General features: G+C 41.3%; 1 protein-coding gene across 2 annotated transcripts in view; it reads left to right on the plus strand.

Moving 5' to 3' along the window:
- Window positions 1-18726, plus strand: part of Pard3b (par-3 family cell polarity regulator beta) — a 1142550-nt gene that overhangs the window by 1075455 nt on the left and 48369 nt on the right. For both annotated transcript variants that reach the window (XM_017801393.2, XM_017801395.2), the window contains one exon: window positions 9112-9191. In XM_017801393.2, coding sequence (XP_017656882.1) covers window positions 9112-9191 — 80 coding nt within the window. The remainder of the gene's footprint in view (window positions 1-9111; window positions 9192-18726) is intronic.

Raw genomic sequence — 18726 nt, forward strand, 5'->3', positions numbered from 1 at the left:
ACTTGTATTTACATGTTTCATCCTTATCAATGAAAGCATATGTAAACTATACTAGAGGGTTTAATGAATGAAAATATTTTATCAGCTGAAAGGGATAATATGCACTTATGAGAAATAATATGAGATATCATTTAATATTTGGACATAGTCTTAGGATAAGCTTCATTTCTTTTAGGATAGTAAAGGATCCCATCACAGAATATTAGAAAATAAAATAAGAAATAAGGGACTCACATAAACAACCCAAGAAACAATGAGAAGCCCTAGCTAAGTAAATAAATATTGGACAGTAGTATCTACTTAATCTATGTCACTGGAATGCCACCAAAGTCCTATGTGCTATGGGAAATACAGTCTAGGTGAAAGGTGACTTCTTGAGCAATGGTTTCCCTGGTACCTTTTTTGCCATCTTTTTATCAGACTTTTGGCTTTTTCAATATGAATTGACATTTTAGCCAGTATTTCAATATCTCTATTTGTAGATACAGATGGGAGAGAGGAAATGGAAAATGGTGTCTGGCTCTTTAATTAAAGACACAAAGCCAGAATTCACTCTTAAAGCTTATTGGCAAGGCACTTATGTGGGCACGTACACACACACACACACACACACACACACACACACACACACAGTGCATCCAAGAGATGAAGCCAAATTTGTAAAATTGTATCCACAATCATGGTTTCTATGGTAACTGTATCTTAGGCCCAGACACAAACAGAGCTGGCAGGAGATGTCTGATTTTATTTTCTGCAAAGACAATCATAACAGAGATATTTCAGGTTATTAAGATGCCATGGCCCAGGGTACATAAGGCTAGTGCTTGAAAAGTGCTAGCATAAGATTCCATGCTTCAAGCCCAATGACTACTTTATGGGTTCATAATACAGGAACAGATTACAGATTATATGGCTATCTTTGTCATTCAACTATAAAAATTACTAATGCACAGTTCCTACGTTAATGAGGTATGCATGGTCAAGGTAAATGTGGAGTTTCTATTTCAATTCATGATAAAAGAGAAGAAAATGTAGGCATGGAATGCTTAAAAAGCTTACTCAAGAGTTGTTTTTAAAATAGATTATTTGCTGTATTTTCTAAACTAGCAGATGTTCTATGCTAGTCTATAAGCTCAATACCCAGTTATTTGACAAAATTACTGAAATCAAATTAGAGAAAACAAACACTTGAGCAATAATGCTTTGAGGGAATATGTGTTGCACTGCCTCTCTGGATAGCTTATTTGTTAAGTGTGTAGCTCGGTCATAATATATTTCCCATTTCCAAAGAGAAATGATTAAACAACCTATTTTGATTTGTTCCTTTTTTTGTTTAGAGTAGTGCACTTAGTTCTCCTCTGAACATGTAGCATTTTAGCAAAATGCTCAAAGCCAAGTTTGCAACTTTTTTGAAGTTTTCAGGATGTTGATTCCTGTAAGCATCATCTAGCCAAACCTATAACTAGGTAAGATCATGGAATTAAAAGAAATGTGAAAACACATCTAAGCTCTACTTGTCATGATACCAACTTGAATGAAAGGGACATTTCCTAAAATAACATCAAATCTTCATACTTTGCATCGTCATCTTAAGATGTGTCTGGTAGTGGGAAATCTGTGTTTTTTTATAATGGATCTAAGTAAGACAACTTTGTAAATGAGAATGTTACACACAGGTGACAAAGCCATATTACAACTTTACACAGCCTTTAATCAGGGTAGCTTTTATGTTTTCTTAGGGAAATTGGCTTATAGGGCATAAATTACAACACTGACAGAAACATATCTAACTCGTGGAAACTGGAATACATATTTAATTTCAGCTCATTTCCACTTATCATCATCAGACATTTACAGAAAATCCTGTGTGGTTTATTCTTTTGTTTTTAATGAATTTCTTAAGAAAATATTTGTAAGGGCATTATATTTTCCCTCTATCATTAATCTGCAAATGGGGGAGACAAGAGGGTCAAATGGCCTCTTTAGGATATTGCTTTATAAAATTGCTGATTCTAGCAATGCCAGGCCAGAAATACATCCTAACTTAAGGAATCTAGAATGCAAGCAGCAAAGTACTTTGCCTTTGTAGAGAAAAGACTAATAGCTTTATTTTAACAAGGCTCTTATTGCCCAAGCCAACAGCAGACACTGAGTGTATCAAATTGGGAGAGATCCCACAGACTAAAAGCATCTTGATTCAGACTTCTTCCCAAATACCAAGCCTCCTGATAGCTTGCCCTGGGCTGTCCTAATCCTGCTACAGAGGACCACCACTACCAACCCACCAAGGCATACACTCATCATGTTTTGAATAAACTCTCAGAAGTTTCACTTCTTGACCTGAATCAGTAAAAGAAAGATAAATAATGCTCCCATCCAAGCATACGTTCTAACATTATATTGTTGTATGAAAGGGTAGATTTCTATTATGGCTTAAGTCAAGATTGTGTTTTATCAGACCTATATTTAGGTCTTTCATTAAAAAAAAAAATAAACACTTCATGATCCCAAGTAAGATAAAGTGCTTAAAAATTAATTGGATCAAAGCAGCTGACCTTATTTTTATGTGTGTGATGAGGGAAATTACCTAATAAGGAGTTCTTCAAGCAAGAACATTTCTGAGTCTTTTTTAAGCAAAGGGCAAAATGAGAAATGGGCTTATAAATGCCTGTGCCTGTTTTCTGTCCCCACACTCGTTCCTCAAGTGGCCTCACTTCCTGAGAACTTAAGAACAACTTCTTAAAGTTGATCTCTCTTTGGCAGTTTCCTCTCCATAATTTCCTACCTCTGCTTATAGCTATTTACAAGGATATGTACCCAGCACACTAATCTATGTCAGTACCATTTCTAATCAGGATATTAAAAACTGATCAAATTACAGGAGTAGATTAGACAAATTATGATTTATCTATATAATGAGATAGTATATAGCCATTAAAATTCATGTTACTGAGCCGTCTAATAGCACAGGAAAATGCCAGTGATAAAGACAGGAGGAAAATATATAGCATTAAGATATGTATATGTTTATAAATGTTAAGGTCATCTTTGGGTGATTTTCCATAATAATCATTTAGGAAGTTAAAAAACAGTTAAATCTATTTTTTTAAATAATGGAATACAAATTTATTCCCATCATTTCCATTAACCAACCATGTTTCCCTAGAGGGACGTTTCTCATCTATTTAGTATGTTACTGTACTTAGAAAACACTAACAAATGCATTTGTACTTGAAAGTACTAATCCTATTTTGTAAGAATGAGAGGCTAAGACTGTACAACCAGTGATTGGTTGTTTATTGTTTATTATTAAAACTACAAGAATTCTCAACATCATCGATCTGGATTTTGCTTCCCACTGAAATGACTTTAAAAAGCCAATCACGATCTCATTGTCAATTCCAATTATTTTTCAGACCTTATGCTGGTCACTGTTCAGTTGCAAGAACAAAGTCCACTCTAAGCAGGAACAAATTTTACATCATTCTAACAGGCTTACAGCATGGTCAAGGAAGGTTAAAGAAACCAATCCTCATATGAATTTTTGGGGATGAGTTTCTAAGTCACACATCAGAACTGAGTACCAGAAGCTGCTGCCAGAGCAGTTCAGGAAGTGGTAGGTTCTAGAGAGAGTCACCTATGTCAGGAGCAACATGACTAGGAGGTACAACTAGGACCATCTCTACTACTACCCACTCCAAACCAGCTGTGAACAGTACTCTTCAGAAATCAGCTATGGTCTGTCTGGGAAGGTTAGCCCAGGGAAGCCCATGCATACCCACGTATACCTTAGGGCACTCTCACTGCACCTGGAGCTCATTCATTGACTGAACTGGCTGGCCAGCAGGCCTCAGGGGTCTTCTACTTCCCCTGAGCTTCCATTACAGACACACACTGCTAAGCCTGGCTTTTTACGTGGGTGCTGGGGAGCAGACTCGGGTCCTCCTGGGTTTTACTAAATAAGCCACCTCCCCAGCCCTTTATCTCTTGATTTCTATGATAATACTCTCTCCTTGTTCTCTTCTGGAACAAGTACTCTTTCTTAGATTCCTTCTAGGGTCAACTTTGTCTTCCCCATAATGTTCCTGAGAATATCATTGACAGTCTTTTCCTGTTGCATGCTGTTTCTTCTATGTTGTCTCTTCCTGGGCATCTTTGCCAAGGTTTCAGGTACCTGAAATGCTGGATACTTTCCAATTCTAATGACCAGGTATCTTTCTAAGTTGCAAACCTTTACTCTCAACTATCTTTCTATCAGATGTCCCAGCTCACACTCAGTATGTCTAAACGTTCCCTCCTAACCCTGCTGTTCTTTCATCCGCATTGGGTAAATGTTACCAAACCAACAATTTCCTAAGCTTAGAAATTTGGGCATCATCCTATACACATGCCTCCCTTTAATCTACAGGCAATCCTGTCCATCCATCTGCTTAACATCCTTCTGTCACTCTCATGTTTCATCCTTTGAAAAATCCCCTAGTTTAGACCATTATCATCTCTGGTTCAGATGGCACCTGGAACCTCCACACTATGACATGAAGAATCACAAAACTACAGAACTCTTAGGAGAGAGCACAGGAAAATATCTAGATGTCCTAAAATTTGGTGATGGCCTTTTAGAAGTAATATTAAAGGCACAAATGGATGAAAAAAAATTGACAAGTTAGACTTTGTTAAAATTAAAAACTTCTGATCTATGAAAGATGCTATCAAGGAGATGAATGGAAGGGCAAGCCACAGAGGGAGAAAATGTTTGCAGAAGACACATCTGATCAATGATTGTTATTCAAAATATACAGCAAATTACTAAAAGTCAACAATAAGGAATGAAAATTTTGATTTTTAAACAGACCAAAGATGTTAATAAACACCTTGCCAAAGATATACAGATGGCAAAACAAGTATATGGTGTTATATCATCAGGAATGTGTGAATTAAAACAAGATACCTCTGCACGCCATTAGGATGCTGACAACCGAATGCTACTGAGAAAGTAGAGCAACATTGTTGAAGGGAGTAGAACATGGCACAGCTACATTGGAAGACGGTTGGCAGTTCTTATAAAACTAAACATAGTCAACTATATGATCCAGCAATTACCCTCTTTGGTATTTCCCCAAAGATGTTGAAAACTTATGTCCATACAGAAACCTGTACACAAATGTTTATAGCAGCTTTGTTCATAATTGGCAAAACTTAGGAGCAACCAAGACATCGTTCAGTGGATGAAGGATAAACAGTGATACACCCAGAAAATGGAATATTATTCAGCGCTAAAACAAAATGAGCTATCAAGCTGTGAACAAAAGCATGGCAGAAGTTCAAATGCTTATTACCAAGTGAAATAAGCCTATCTGAAAAGGCTACATCATGTGTGATTCCAACTATATGACATTCTGGAAGTTAAAACCATGAAAGCAAAAGGATCACTGGTTCCCAGGAGTTGTCAGGAAAGACAGATGAACAGGCAGAGCACAGACTAGTCTTAGGGCATTTCAACTATTCTGACTGTGATGGTGGATATGTGTCATTACATACTCTTCAGAACCCAGACAATGTACAACTGAGAATCCCAACGTATACCGTTGAATTTGGTGATCATGATATATCAATGTAGGTTCATCAGTTGTAACAATTGTACCACTCTATTTAAGGAGGTTGATAATGGGAAAAGCTAATCCTATGTAGGAACAGGAGTATAGGGGAGCTCTCTCTGTACCATCTTCTTTATTTGATTTAAGCTTAAATTTGTTCTTTAAAAAGACTATTAAAAGCGTTGCAAGGGCTTGTAGTGGCAGCTCACACCTTTAATCCCAGCACTCAGGAGGCAGAGGCAAGTAGATCTCTAATTCCAGGCCAGCTTGGTCTATATAGCAAGTTCCAGGCCAGCCAGATCTACATGATAGAACCCTAGCTCAAAAAACTTGAAAAGCCATTGCAGGGGAGAGGGGCTGGAGGATGACTCAGTGGATAAAGCACTTGCTGCACAAGTGTGAGGACTAAAGTTTAGATTTCCAGCATCCAAATAAACATCAGACAGGTATGGTAGCCACCTATAATCGCAGTATTCTGGAAGTAGAAATAGAGGATTTCCAGAGCAAGCTGACTAGCTAGGCCAGGTGAACTGGTTAGCTCTGAGTTCAAGGGAGAGACTTGCCTCAATTATAAGGTGGGAAGCAGTGGAAGAAGAAGCCCAGTGTCAATCTCTGGGCTTGACATGCATCTGCACACATGTGAACATGCATACACATAGGAACATGCATTCACATGCAACACACACACACACACACACACACAAAGCATTGCAGGGGCTTGGGAGATGGATTAGCAAATAATGTGCTTGCAAGAGAGCCCAAGTTCAATCCCCAGAACCCATATTAACAATCCAGGCATAGTATTGGTATGCATTTGTGATCCCAGTGCTGGGGAAGCAGAGACAGAGGGATCACTAGGACCTACTGGCCTACTTGGCAAGTTCCAGAACAGTGAAAGTCATGGCTTTTAAAATAAAAAGGTGGATGTTGCCGGACATGGTGCTGCACACCTTTAATACCAACACTTGGGAGGCAGAGGCAGCCGGATCTCTGTGAGTTTAAGGCCAGCCTGGTCTCCATTAGCGAATCCAGGCCAGCTGCAGCTACAGGGTGAATTTGTCTCAAAAAGACCAAAAAAAAAAAAAAAGGTGGATGTCATGCACACACACACACACACACACACACACGCACGCACGCACGCACACACACACACACACACTGCGCACCATTGTAATGCACCACTGTGATGCAGTACTAACAGTCATGGTATCAGCACTGGTAGGATTGTTGCTAATTAAAAATGCCCTTTTCTTGGTATTCTGTTTCTCCCTTACCAAAATCCTGACAACTCTGGAAAACAGAGTAGTTTCTGTGCCTCCATATTGCTGCCCTTTGCTCTTTCTATTTAGAATGTCTTCTCTTGCTCTTCCTTCATCCTTCCCTCCCCCACCAAAACTCCTCATTCATATTCAAGTTGTAGATGAAGCATCAATACCCATCTGAAACTGTCTTCAACTCTCCCAGGTGCTGTCTCCTTTCTCAGACTTCCACTCTAGCATGATGTCATCGAGGCATAATTGTTTGCAGGTCTGTCTCCTCCAGAGAAGGGGCTGTGTTTCTTCATCACTTGGAATACACTGCCTCATGAGTATTAGGATACAGTAGGTGCCAGGTAATCACTGACTGCATGACTGCCTTCAGGATGCTGCAGCTTCATTATAGAGGCATGCAGATACATACCCAGCTGGTGAAGAAGAGACTAATTTTTGATGTGCAAACATGCCTCCCATCTTTTGAAATGTAGTCCAAGGTCTGCCTCTTCCATAAAGTTTTTTTGAACACCTACAGGTCCCATCCATGCTATGGATGGTAGCATCCTGAATGGTACTCCATCAGACATTGCACAACATCATTCTTCACTACATTTCTAATGCATGCTTTCTCAACAAGACAGAATGTTCCCTGAGGATAAGGATTGTTTAACATTTCACCAAGTCTAGCAGGCTGGTAGATACCTCCCCAGAGCAGCTACTCCCGGAGATGCCACAATATCAGCTGCCTTCCTTGTGAGGCCAGCCGGGCTCTGGATGGCTATGCTGGAAGTATTAAATTTCAGCTTTAAAGCTACAAGAAAAAGATGACTTGTGAATGTCTTGAGCTATGTTGGAGATACATGTGCATGGTGTTTTTCCAGTATCCAATATTAATAATCTTCAACACTTCAACAATACCACAGTGCTGGTATTCACATGAATTATTCCTAAGAAACCACTTAAAACTATACAAAGCAGTACCAGGCAGTGGTGTATCCCTGTCATCCTAGAACTCAGGAGGTTAGTGAGTTCACTATATAGCCTGGGCTATATAGTGAGACCCTGTCTCAAAAACAAGAACAAAAACAAAACAGAACCCTTAGATGGGAGTAGCTGAGGATGGTACTTCTGCCTGTTTTCTTTGCTATTTATATATACCCTGTCTGTCAGTGCTCATCTCTCTGGTCTTTGTTAGAAAAGTCAGATGTATAGAGCTCTCAGCCTCCTATTCTCTGCAGCTCAGTAGGTTATCATACACAAAAAGACATGCAGTTAGGAGGGGGACATGTGGGGGACATATTGTGGGGGACATGGGGTAGTTGGAGGAGGGAAAGTGGGGGTGGATATGATCCTTAAGAAAGTTAATAGTTTGAATCAAGGCTTTTATTCTAATCTCTATCTGAATTTGCACCTGCCTTTGTGTACTGCCTTGTCAAAGTTGCTCACTGAACTCTCAAGTAACTTCACCACTTCTGCTCCCTGAATCACTGAAATATAAAGAAGTTTCTCAGGACACACTCTAAAATACTTCATGCAATATCCAGATGCCAGGAATCGTCTTTCTTATTCTACCTGTGTAAATTTGCTTCAGAGCATCTCTCCCTACAATACTTATACTACTACACATGTATGCATGTACACACACACACACACACACACACACACAAAAACAAATAAATGTTTCTAAAAAAACTTTAAAATTCACAGCCAAATAGAGCCTCTGATGATACAACAACTAAATGTAAATCTGGGATAGGACCTTGGGAACAAAAAATACATTAAATAAAATATAAGTAAACAATGAACTTTAGTTAACAGTAATGCATCGATATTGATTCATTAATTTTAAGAAATGTACCATACTAATGAGAGTAGTGACTGGTGACCTGGGTATGAGATATGTGACTCACTATACTTTTGGCTCAACTTTTCTATAAATTTTAAACTGTCCTAAAAACTAAAGCCAATTTTACAAAGAAGAAGAAATGGTCTCGTAGTCAACAGACTGTCCCTGGCAAAGGAAATAGGAAAGAGTCAGTTTGCGAATGATCCCTTTTAAAGGAAGCAACTCTACTGTCAAATACCATGTTTGTGACTTGGCTATCAGAGCCTATAGCAAGCCTGGGTGCTTACTTGCTTTTCTAGGGTTGATTTTTCTGGCAGGCGGCTGCAAGCATGTGCACACTGATTATAATTTTGAGATGCATTGTCAGTAACCAGGATGTATAATGGATCTGCAGCTCTAATTACTTTTCTCTCCACAGGTGTCTGGAAAAGGTCCAGATGGGACCGTACACAACTTCCGCTTTGAGGGGATGGAGCGACAGTATGCTTCCTTACCCAGGTAGGGCACAGAGGGGTCTTCCATTGCCAGTTCACCCACAAATGAAGCCTTTGGAGATAACTACATGAAATAGAAATCTGGCTTTGAAATGGGGAATATGTTAGAATTTTGCCTTAGTGCCGTCTGCTGAGGCCCTGGTGCCATCTTCACAACTGTGCTAATAATTGAAACACTTGTGAGTTATTTTTTTTAAGGGGAGAGAATAGTATATCATTGCAATTGAACATGTCAGCAAGAATATTGGATACTGAATGGAAATCCTAAGCCATTGCTATAAAAATGGTATTGAACATCCTACACCAAGCTTAGAGGCAATAAAATTGCAAATCCTGTGTCCTAGGAGTTACCCTCGAGAAAGGGCAGACCAGCCTTAACCTCAGAGCTCCAGGTGGGTATTAAAAAGTGAGAGAAAAACATGAACCTGGGAAGGTATTTTTTTGCTTGATTTAGAATCTGACCGCGTCCTTGAGGCAGTAAGCAAATATTGCTAAGAGGCAGAGACAAGTGGTGGGGAAGGAACTGCGTGGGAAAAGTTTGCTTGGAGAAGTTGACCTAATTTGATCCCCATACGCAGTAACGAGACACCCCTGAAAATGAGATACAGTTCTCAAAGGTTAGGACTGTTATCAGCGAGATGAAGAGTGGGGTTAGTCTGCAATCAGGAGCACTGGCTTGACAAAGAGGAGACCTTTCCAAGATGACTTATGGCCAGCCTCCATGGGAGTCAGATGAGTTGAGAGTGTGAGAATTAGCAAGTTCGAAAAGAAGCAAAGAAAGGCGAATGCCAGCCACCAAAGTGAAATGACTCAGAATATCACCTCTGAAAGGGCAAGGTTGAGCTAAGGTCTTAAATCAGAGATGGACATGCTGTTCTGAGTGGCATGTTGGCTCTACTTCTGCAGGTGAATTGGCAAGACAATATCCTGAACATTGCCTGAGTACTCTTAGAAAATGTACATTGAGCCAGGTATGGTGGCGCATGCCTTTAATCCCAGCACTCAGGAGGGAGAGGCAAGTGGATCTCTGTGAGTGCTAAGCCAGTCTGGTCTATACAGCAAGTTTTGGGCCAGCCATACCACATAGTGAGACTCCCTGCCTTAAACCTCTCCCACTAGAAGGTTATGTTGGAGCTGGTGAGATGGTTCAGTGGTGGGTGAGGTAGTTGGATTCCCCAGAACCTAAGTAAATGCAAGGAGGGCATGACAGCCCACCTGTGATTCCCAGTCTCCTAAGGTGGAGACAAAGGATCCCCAGAGCAAGGTGTCTACCTAGAATTGCATTTCTATGAGCTTGGGGATCAACTGAGAGCCCCTGCCTCGATGAATAAGAGGGAGAGCAAAGAAGGAAGACTCCTGGTCAGCCTTAGGCCTCTATAGCATATTCACATATGTGTACACACACGTGAATATGCACACATACACACCATACATACCACATACAGATGAAAAAAGTATGTGGATTATCAAGTTATACAGCCTTATATTTATCAGAGGATCAGTTTTAAGAGTGATTTGGTGTGGCAATCAAAGCACAGATTGCAAAAGCTTTGACACACCTGTATTTTATTTATCTCTGTTTTCTTTATATATGTTATCACACAGGGTTTTCTCATTTCTTTCTCTTTTTTTCTTCATCTACGGTTTGTTTCCTGTCTATATTTTTTCCCTGGCTTAGTATTTGTTTTCATTTTGAAAAGTGGAAGTCGTTTCCAAAATTCATTTGAAATATAACATTTTCAACTTCCACTGTTGATGGATATGGAAACTGTGGTTAAGGGCAAATGGAAAGTAATAGGTTCTTAGGAAAAGGGGAAGAAAGGGGAAAAAATCAGTTTAATGTCTTTCTGGCCAACTTGCATTCCAAGTTCAGAAACTGTTCTCTTTTTGGGTGCAAATCAAAAGCACAGAAATAACATTTATAGTTCTATAAACCTCACTCATTTTTTCATCCCCCCTGTTCTGGTGCTCACCTACTATGTAGAGGGTCCATGAGAACATGGAACCAGAGACACAGTCCCAGTCTGTCCTCAGCACTCTACTGTCTGTGAAAGGACACAAAAAAATCAGCCTTTTATGAGAATGCATGACTACTAATATAAAGACCTCTGGATTTCCAATTCCTGTTTATTTTCACTAATTAGCCCTGAAATGCCCAATCATGGCTGACTCCAAACAAGTCTGCTTAGAAATAAACACTGCTGAAGGAGTTTTGTGACAAAGACAGTGTGTGGATGCTGTTTGTGGTTTAGGAGCTATCATCAGTGTTTGAATTGGCAGAACCCTGCCAGCTCCACGACATCATTGAAGCTGAAAGAGAGGCATCTTAGCCTGAAAATAGTGTTGGCACTGAGTCCATTCTCTCACACAATGATAGGAGTGATTAGCTGCATGTGCAAATAGACCTCTGTGGCTACCTGGCAAGAAGTAGCCATAATGGAGAATAGACAGGGCTCAGACAAATGTGTGAGAACTCCTGGCTGCCGGGATGTCAATGGGGAGCTCACATCCCAATTTCCATTTTGGGATTCAAAGAGAAGACACAGAGCTCCCTCAGAGGGTGTGTGCCCAGTCCTGGGGCCCATGTTTGCCTGAGACACAGAGTTACAGAGGTGAGGACACACCCTGTTGGCCTCTGAGGTACCAGACTCAGTTGGCTGAGTGCTGGTGACACTGCCCTGGGTCCCTCCACCCTCACCTGAGGATTTTCCTGTCTTCTTAATTGAATCACACCAACTCCCTGAAAGAGAAACAGTGCCACAGGCACAGGATTCCTCTTTATCACAAAGGCAGGGAGCTTCTAAATGCTTATGGAATTTAATTTTTAATTAAAAACAGGAATAATTCTGTAGGAAATCAGTGACCATCCTTATAGGGAATTGAATATGTCCCTGACTGATTTGGCACCTATGCCGTTCATTGAGATGTCAAAGGAGTTTTTAAGGTAAACTCTGTATCCTTGACTTACATGCCAAATTGGGAGGCAGGCAGAAAATGTGTCACTGTCCAGGGCACCCTCCTAAGCTTTCGTGGAACTCTGTCATCCTTAAAACAAGCCCAAGCAGGCGGCTGTCAAGTTAAATCACACCACACAAAAATAAAGCCAGAACCCCAGCTAGCACAGGCAAAAAGACAATTCCTAGCACTGAGTAGTTAGAAGCTTGCCTGAGGCTAAGGGCTAAGCAATGTTAAGTGTTATTGTTAAGCAATGTTAAATCTTCTGTCTCCTAAGGAAAATGACTTTATTTCTTTTCTCCTGAGGGTGCTGTTTTGGAAATCCTAGTGCACTTGTAATACAACCTCGTTAGCAAATGCTGGGCCTTGACTGGGGCCAGTGTCTTAACAGCCTGTGCAGTTTCCAGTTTTCTTTGGTAGTAAACAGAATGAAATCAGCATCCCCCTTATTCTTGCCTGACACAAATTATTACTCACCACAGGTGAGTGGCTGTTTCCTGGGCTGCTGTAATGTGTGAACACCAATGCATACATTTTTACTAAGGGCTTCTTTTTCACTCTAGCCTACAAGTACCTTCCAGCTCTCCTAGACTCCATTCTCATTTATGGGCCCCCTCCCAGTCAGGCCTTTTAGCTCTGAGCTCTCTGTTCACCCATCTCAAGCCTCTGTCGTTCACCTGACCCATGCCCGGCCCCATGAGATCCCATTATCTCACTTCTCCACAGATGGCTCCGTGCATCAGCACATGATGTTGCTCTTCAAAGTTTATAATCAAGTGAGGAGTCTTAAGGAGCAAGGAAGACATGCCGCGTCTCATCTGTGGTCCCTGCACATGGGCCATAGAAGATAGCTAGAGAAACTCAGACAACCCCATTCATCGGTTCCACTACAAAATTCACATTAGACAGCACCAGCTGGGCCCCCGCTGCTGGCCAGCATTGCTTTTAATCAGATGATCATCTCCCCTGACTCTCCCACAGTGGATGTTCAGACCCTGTTCTACCAAGATGACTAAACTCCCCAAGCCCAGTCTCTAGAGATGACCTCACTTCCTTTCCTCTCCGACCCTGAGGCATTTGACATCAGCCCTCAACTTCTGCTCCTGGATGCTCAGCCTGCTGTGTCTTCTCTAACATTCACTTCCCAGGGGAACCACAGCTTGGAGCCAGGCCCTGAGTGCAGCCCGCAGCTCAGTCACTTACCACCTGTGTGGCCCTGGCCAGTGATCTCACTGCTCCAGGCTCTGCTTCCTCATCTGCAAATTGGGGGTGACATCAGGGTCTCCATCTAGTGGTGGTATGAGGATTAAATACATGACAGTAATGCAATCAGTGGACAGCCTCACCTACCTGAAGGATTTTTTTTCAGCTCTTCTTGTTTGATCCATGGGGATGAAATTTTCCTTTCTGTAATGAAGCAAGCTCATTTGCACTGGCATCTTTGAGACCTGAGGCCACCGACTTTCCTTCCTTGGGCTGTACCTCTCCACTTTTTATTTCCTCCCCCTGCCTACAATGGTGAATGCAGAGACTCAACTGCACAGCTTTCTGGGAGTCCCTTCCATCCTGTGGAGAATGCAGGGCCAGCACCTGTGTGGAGATACACAGGGGCTTCTGACTGAAGCAGAAAGCATTAGTTGACTCTGAGGAAAGAGTTCAGGAGTCCAGACAATGGAGAGTAAGAGGGCACAGGCAAACTAATGCGATTTGAGTGACATGTGCTGATGGAGATGCTGAGAGACATTGTTCCCAGGGCTAGAGAATCCATATAATGGATCCATGATGCTGACTTTGGTCTAGGCAAGAGACCAGGGCTGTTGGCTTAGGACAGGGATGACAAACTCATAGTCAGGGCTCGCAGCTGGAGGAGGGCAGGACTCGCAGCTGGAGGAGGGCAGGACTCGTCCTATAAACTTAACTTTTGTCCTCAACCTTCCTGCCTCACCTAGGGTCCAACATTTCCATTTTAAAAAGTGGGCTATAAATGTTGGCTCTGTTTCCACAGGACCCACTCACTCTGCAGCCTCTTGCCCCAGGCCTCTGATCGCACCTGATCTGTTTCCCACTGTTTCCTTGGTGTAGAGCCCCCTACATCCTGAAGGATTCAGTTCTGATCACTGTCACGATGAAACCATGCAATGGCTGACCTCCGTATCTCACTCTTGCTGTGACTCCAGTCACAGCCATCGACTTGACAGACCCATCTTTCCTGCTCCGGGACACCTCAGCATCCCCACGCTGAAATATGAGTCATCTTTATTGTTTATGCTCTTCTCCCTTTTATCTTTCATGTCCATTTGTGATGTTTCTCCTACCACTCAAAACACCCTGAGTTACATGATTCATTGTATTTTAAATTCCTAGAAGTAAGGGACTTGGTTTTATGTTCACTATTATTTATACCCACCACCACAAATAGGACCACACATACAGTAGACTCTTAATACATTGGCATAAAGATGAACAGACATTTGTTTTTATTCAAGTAGTTTAGGGAAAAGAAATCCTCCTGAGCTTTCTTGACAGTCTGTTTTAAGACTGTTTTCCAATATAGTAAAGATTTTTCCATAAGAATGTCTCTTTTCCCTGGAATCAATGCAAGTCCAGACTTCTAAATAGTTAACCCTTCACAGTACTTACTATGCGCTGGGCACCAGTCTAAGTACTTTGCATGTCCCAAGTGACCTAATCCTCATAGCATCCCTCTGACTCAGTAGTAGCCCTATTCTTACCCTCCTTTCATAGGCAAGAGCACATGATAAAGAGAGTAAACTGCCCAAATTCAACAAGGAAGTATCAGAGCTGGGACTTGAACCCAAGTCATATGGCTGCTAGTCTGTTAAGGACAGCAGCTCAGTCTTCCTAGCTGCAAGTAAACTATAGTTATAATACTCCATTGTATTATTTGCTCATCTCTTTCTCTCTCACTAAACTGTAAGTGCCTTTGAGGACAGGAACTGTGTCCTATTCATCTTTGTATATGACACAGAACATTACTAATATCCAGGTTCAGTAATGCCTTTCAACCATCTCTGTAATGCTGTCATAAAATCAATTCTTTCCCCCTTCCCTTGGGTCCTTTGTTTGAAATATGAACAGTTTAATGCGCAATTGCTAGATGAACATTAAGCAATATACTTTGCCTACCAAAAAGAGAATCCTGTTTTGTTAGAACGCTCCTGAGAGTTGAAAAAGCAATGTTTGCAAATTGGTACTTTGGTTCTTCAAGATTAAGAATAATATCTACTCAGAAGGAAAAGGATGGTAAGAAATCTGGAGGAACCCTGTGTAGAGCACATTCTCATAGAGAAAAAGACTGAAGAACTGCTCAGACTCCACTTGGCTTCTAAGTCCTGATGTTCTGCTAACCCTTAGACGTTATTTGAAAGAAAAATTTCTCTCTCTCTCTCTCTCTCTCTCTCTCTCTCTCTCTCTCTCTCTCTCTCTCTCCATCTTAAGCAGCTTTCAACTTGGCTCTGTAATGAGAATCAATATACTAGAGCTGATTTTAGATAGAAAGAGCAACTTTAGAAAGAGGAAGAAACAGCTTATGCTTGCTTCACAGAAACCCAAAATAAATTTGCTTCTGGTGTGTTCCCAGTGTTTGCAGATTGGGTAGGATTGTATTCCAATCGAGAGAGCATGCAGCAGAGCAGACTCCCATGGTCACATTCCAGTTGCTTCTTTCAGTCGGTTTCAGCTTTCTTGCCTGCATATGTCTTTACCCATCCTTAGGAAGATCCCAATCCCAAAGGCATGGCTGGCTGTGATGCCCGCTCCTCACAGCATTCTATTATTCCCAGCAGCGTTTTGTCCAGGCAACTTCTAGGTCCCTTTACGTCATTTTCTTCACTGCTGAAAGGCTCTCCTCTGCAGATTTCTCTGTCTTCCCCAGTTGAGTCCTGCTCTAATCACTGCTATTGAATTTCCCTTTGCCAGCCTGGCATTATCAATCATACTTACTATGTAGATCGAGGTGGCACTCAAGTTATGCAAGTATCCCAAGCAATGCCACAGTATGCGTCTTTGGCTGAAGCTAATCTAAACAGCAATTCGATTGTCCAATGAGATTGTCAGAACAATTGGTTCGTATGAGGGATAGGGCTGGCTGCCTGGGTAGCCAAGTTGCCTAATTGAATACTTCCCTCTGCCACAAGTCAGCTTGCCAAATAAGATGCTTCATAGGAATATACGGATTGCTTCTGGCAGTCATGGCTGTGAGTGGAATGTTCTACCAGAGTCTGAGGCTTCTTCATCTACAAGTACCTCTTCCCTAAAAGCCATCGTTGAATACTGTGAATCTCGGTCCATCTCTGACACCTTTCTCATGGGGCAACTTTATCTGAACCACCTTCCTCACCACGGCAGGCCTGCTTCCTGTGCTGTGGCTGAGATCACTGTCTGTTTTGACTGCTGGAGTGCTGAGGTGCAATGGAGAATCCGTCTACCTGGAATCTTCTACATCTGCCTGAGACTAGATTGCCTCAGGAGCAGGGTGTGGTGGCACACGCCTTTAATCCCAGCGCTCGGGAGGCAGAGGCAGGTGGATCTCTGTGAGTTCAAGGCCAGCCTGGTCTACATAGTGAGTTCCAGGTCAGCTGGGGCTACAGAAAGACCCTGTCTCAAAAACACCAAAAAAAAAAAAAAAGCAGTGGTGCGCTCTTTCCCCACCAGCTTGCGTTTGCTCATCCTTTCTCCCTCAGTTCCCTGCGTTAAAAATCTCATCTCTAGTCTTCCCTCCCTGGTGGACTGAGCTGCCTGTTTGACCCCCACCCCCACCCCCGACACCTCCTCAGTCTTAATGCTGAGGACAAAATGATGAATTAGCAGAGATTTAATTCTTTGTGAGATGATGATGTCCCCAATGTCAACTCAAACTTCCTGAAAATGCAAAAATCTCTAGTATGGAATGTGGCTTTAAGATACCAAACAGCTCAGATCAGGGGTTAATGCTACTGCTGTATCATTTTTATGTCACTTAGTTCCTCGGATAAAAGTCCATTTTAATCAAACTTTTCATCATTTCCTCATAGGCAATATATCCTCGATGCCAGTTAGAGTATTTGATATTAATTATTCAGCCAAAAGCCTCCATTATGAGTTTAGTTAGAATATTAGTGATTTAAAACATGTTAAGACCCATTACAGTGCTGATGTCTCCAAAGTAATTTTAACTGAGTCTTGATGGGCCATATATTAAATTCCATACTTTTTTTTTTCACTTTTTGTCTCATTTTCCATAGCAAATTCTAAACTGTTGCATATTTTGTTGGCTAAGTACTCATTTAGGGAAAGAGTTTGTGCCTGCTATTTCAAGAGTGCCAAATCTGACATTACCTTGGACTTGAAGTATGCGAAGCTTGGTGAGCTGACTTCTATGTTTTCCCTCTTGCACATATTTAAGAGGGTGCGAGTATTTGCTTCCCACTTCTCCAGCCAAAAGTAAAAAAGGTTGTTTTGTGCCTAGGCATCTGCTTAATTTAGACTGTTTCTCTCTCGTCTCTCATATTCCTTGGTAACTCTTGATGTTTTCCTGTTTTATTGCCATCCCACCATCTGCTGCCAAAAGCTTATTGCCCTGGAATTGTGGTGGTGATTTTCTTAGCAGCGCTGCACTGTTCTGCACAATGCCTGCTCTCATCCTGTGCCCACCTCCTCCCTGGCAGGTATATATTCACACCTATTTGCTACTGTCCCTCGGCCTAAGTTCCTGAGTTTGCTGTATTCAGGCATCCTTGTATCAATCTACTACATGCAGGTTGTTAATTCATCTTGATGTCTGATTTCATTGTTTGTGGTACCTATACCTTATGAGTATTTCAAAGGGTATTGCATCACTACAACATGTAAGCATCCTGGATAAAACATTCCAGTATATGATAATAGTCAATAAGAATCATTTGCAGTAAAACCACTAAGTATATTTTTCCTGTTTATATACCAAGATCAACATGAAATTATTTCAAAGATGTTCTTGAGCTAGGTAAAGGTATTTAAAAAGAAAAATCAAACCATGAAAAATTGAGCCTTAGGGAAGGGATTTGTGAAATGAGCTGAGTACTAGTATATCTTTGCATTTTCACATGAAATGATTTATGGCATCCCACCAACCAGCTATGTAGTAGTCGTGAGTCTCTTTTCATTAAAGATTAAGAATCATCCTCAAAGTGACAGAATCAGGACCAGAATTCAAACTCAGCTCTTTCTGGTTTCTAGGGTCGGCTTTCTTTCTCTTTCCTACACCATTACTGCTCTCAAGCCTCGAATGCTTAGAACACCATGTCTTCTTTTTTCTCGAATATCACACATTTATACAGTGAAAGATATCTTAGGCCATTTGAAAATGCTGTATCTATGGGTCGAGGTGCGGCTAAGTTATAGACCTGCTTAGCACATGCAAAGCCCTTAATTCGATCCATAGCACAAACTGCCTCACCAAATACATCCATGTTCATCTTAATGCCCTTTGGGGTTCTAAAGAAAATGGAAAATGTTGAAACCTGCAGGCTATGAAGCACTAACAAAATATTAGACAAATAATAGGGAATTTATGAGAAAAAGGGATTTTTATACCTTGAATGACA

The sequence above is a fragment of the Nannospalax galili genome, unplaced genomic scaffold, assembly GCF_000622305.1.
Source record: "Nannospalax galili isolate Female #2095 unplaced genomic scaffold, S.galili_v1.0 scaffold281, whole genome shotgun sequence".
In the NCBI taxonomy this organism is placed as follows: domain Eukaryota; kingdom Metazoa; phylum Chordata; class Mammalia; order Rodentia; family Spalacidae; genus Nannospalax; species Nannospalax galili.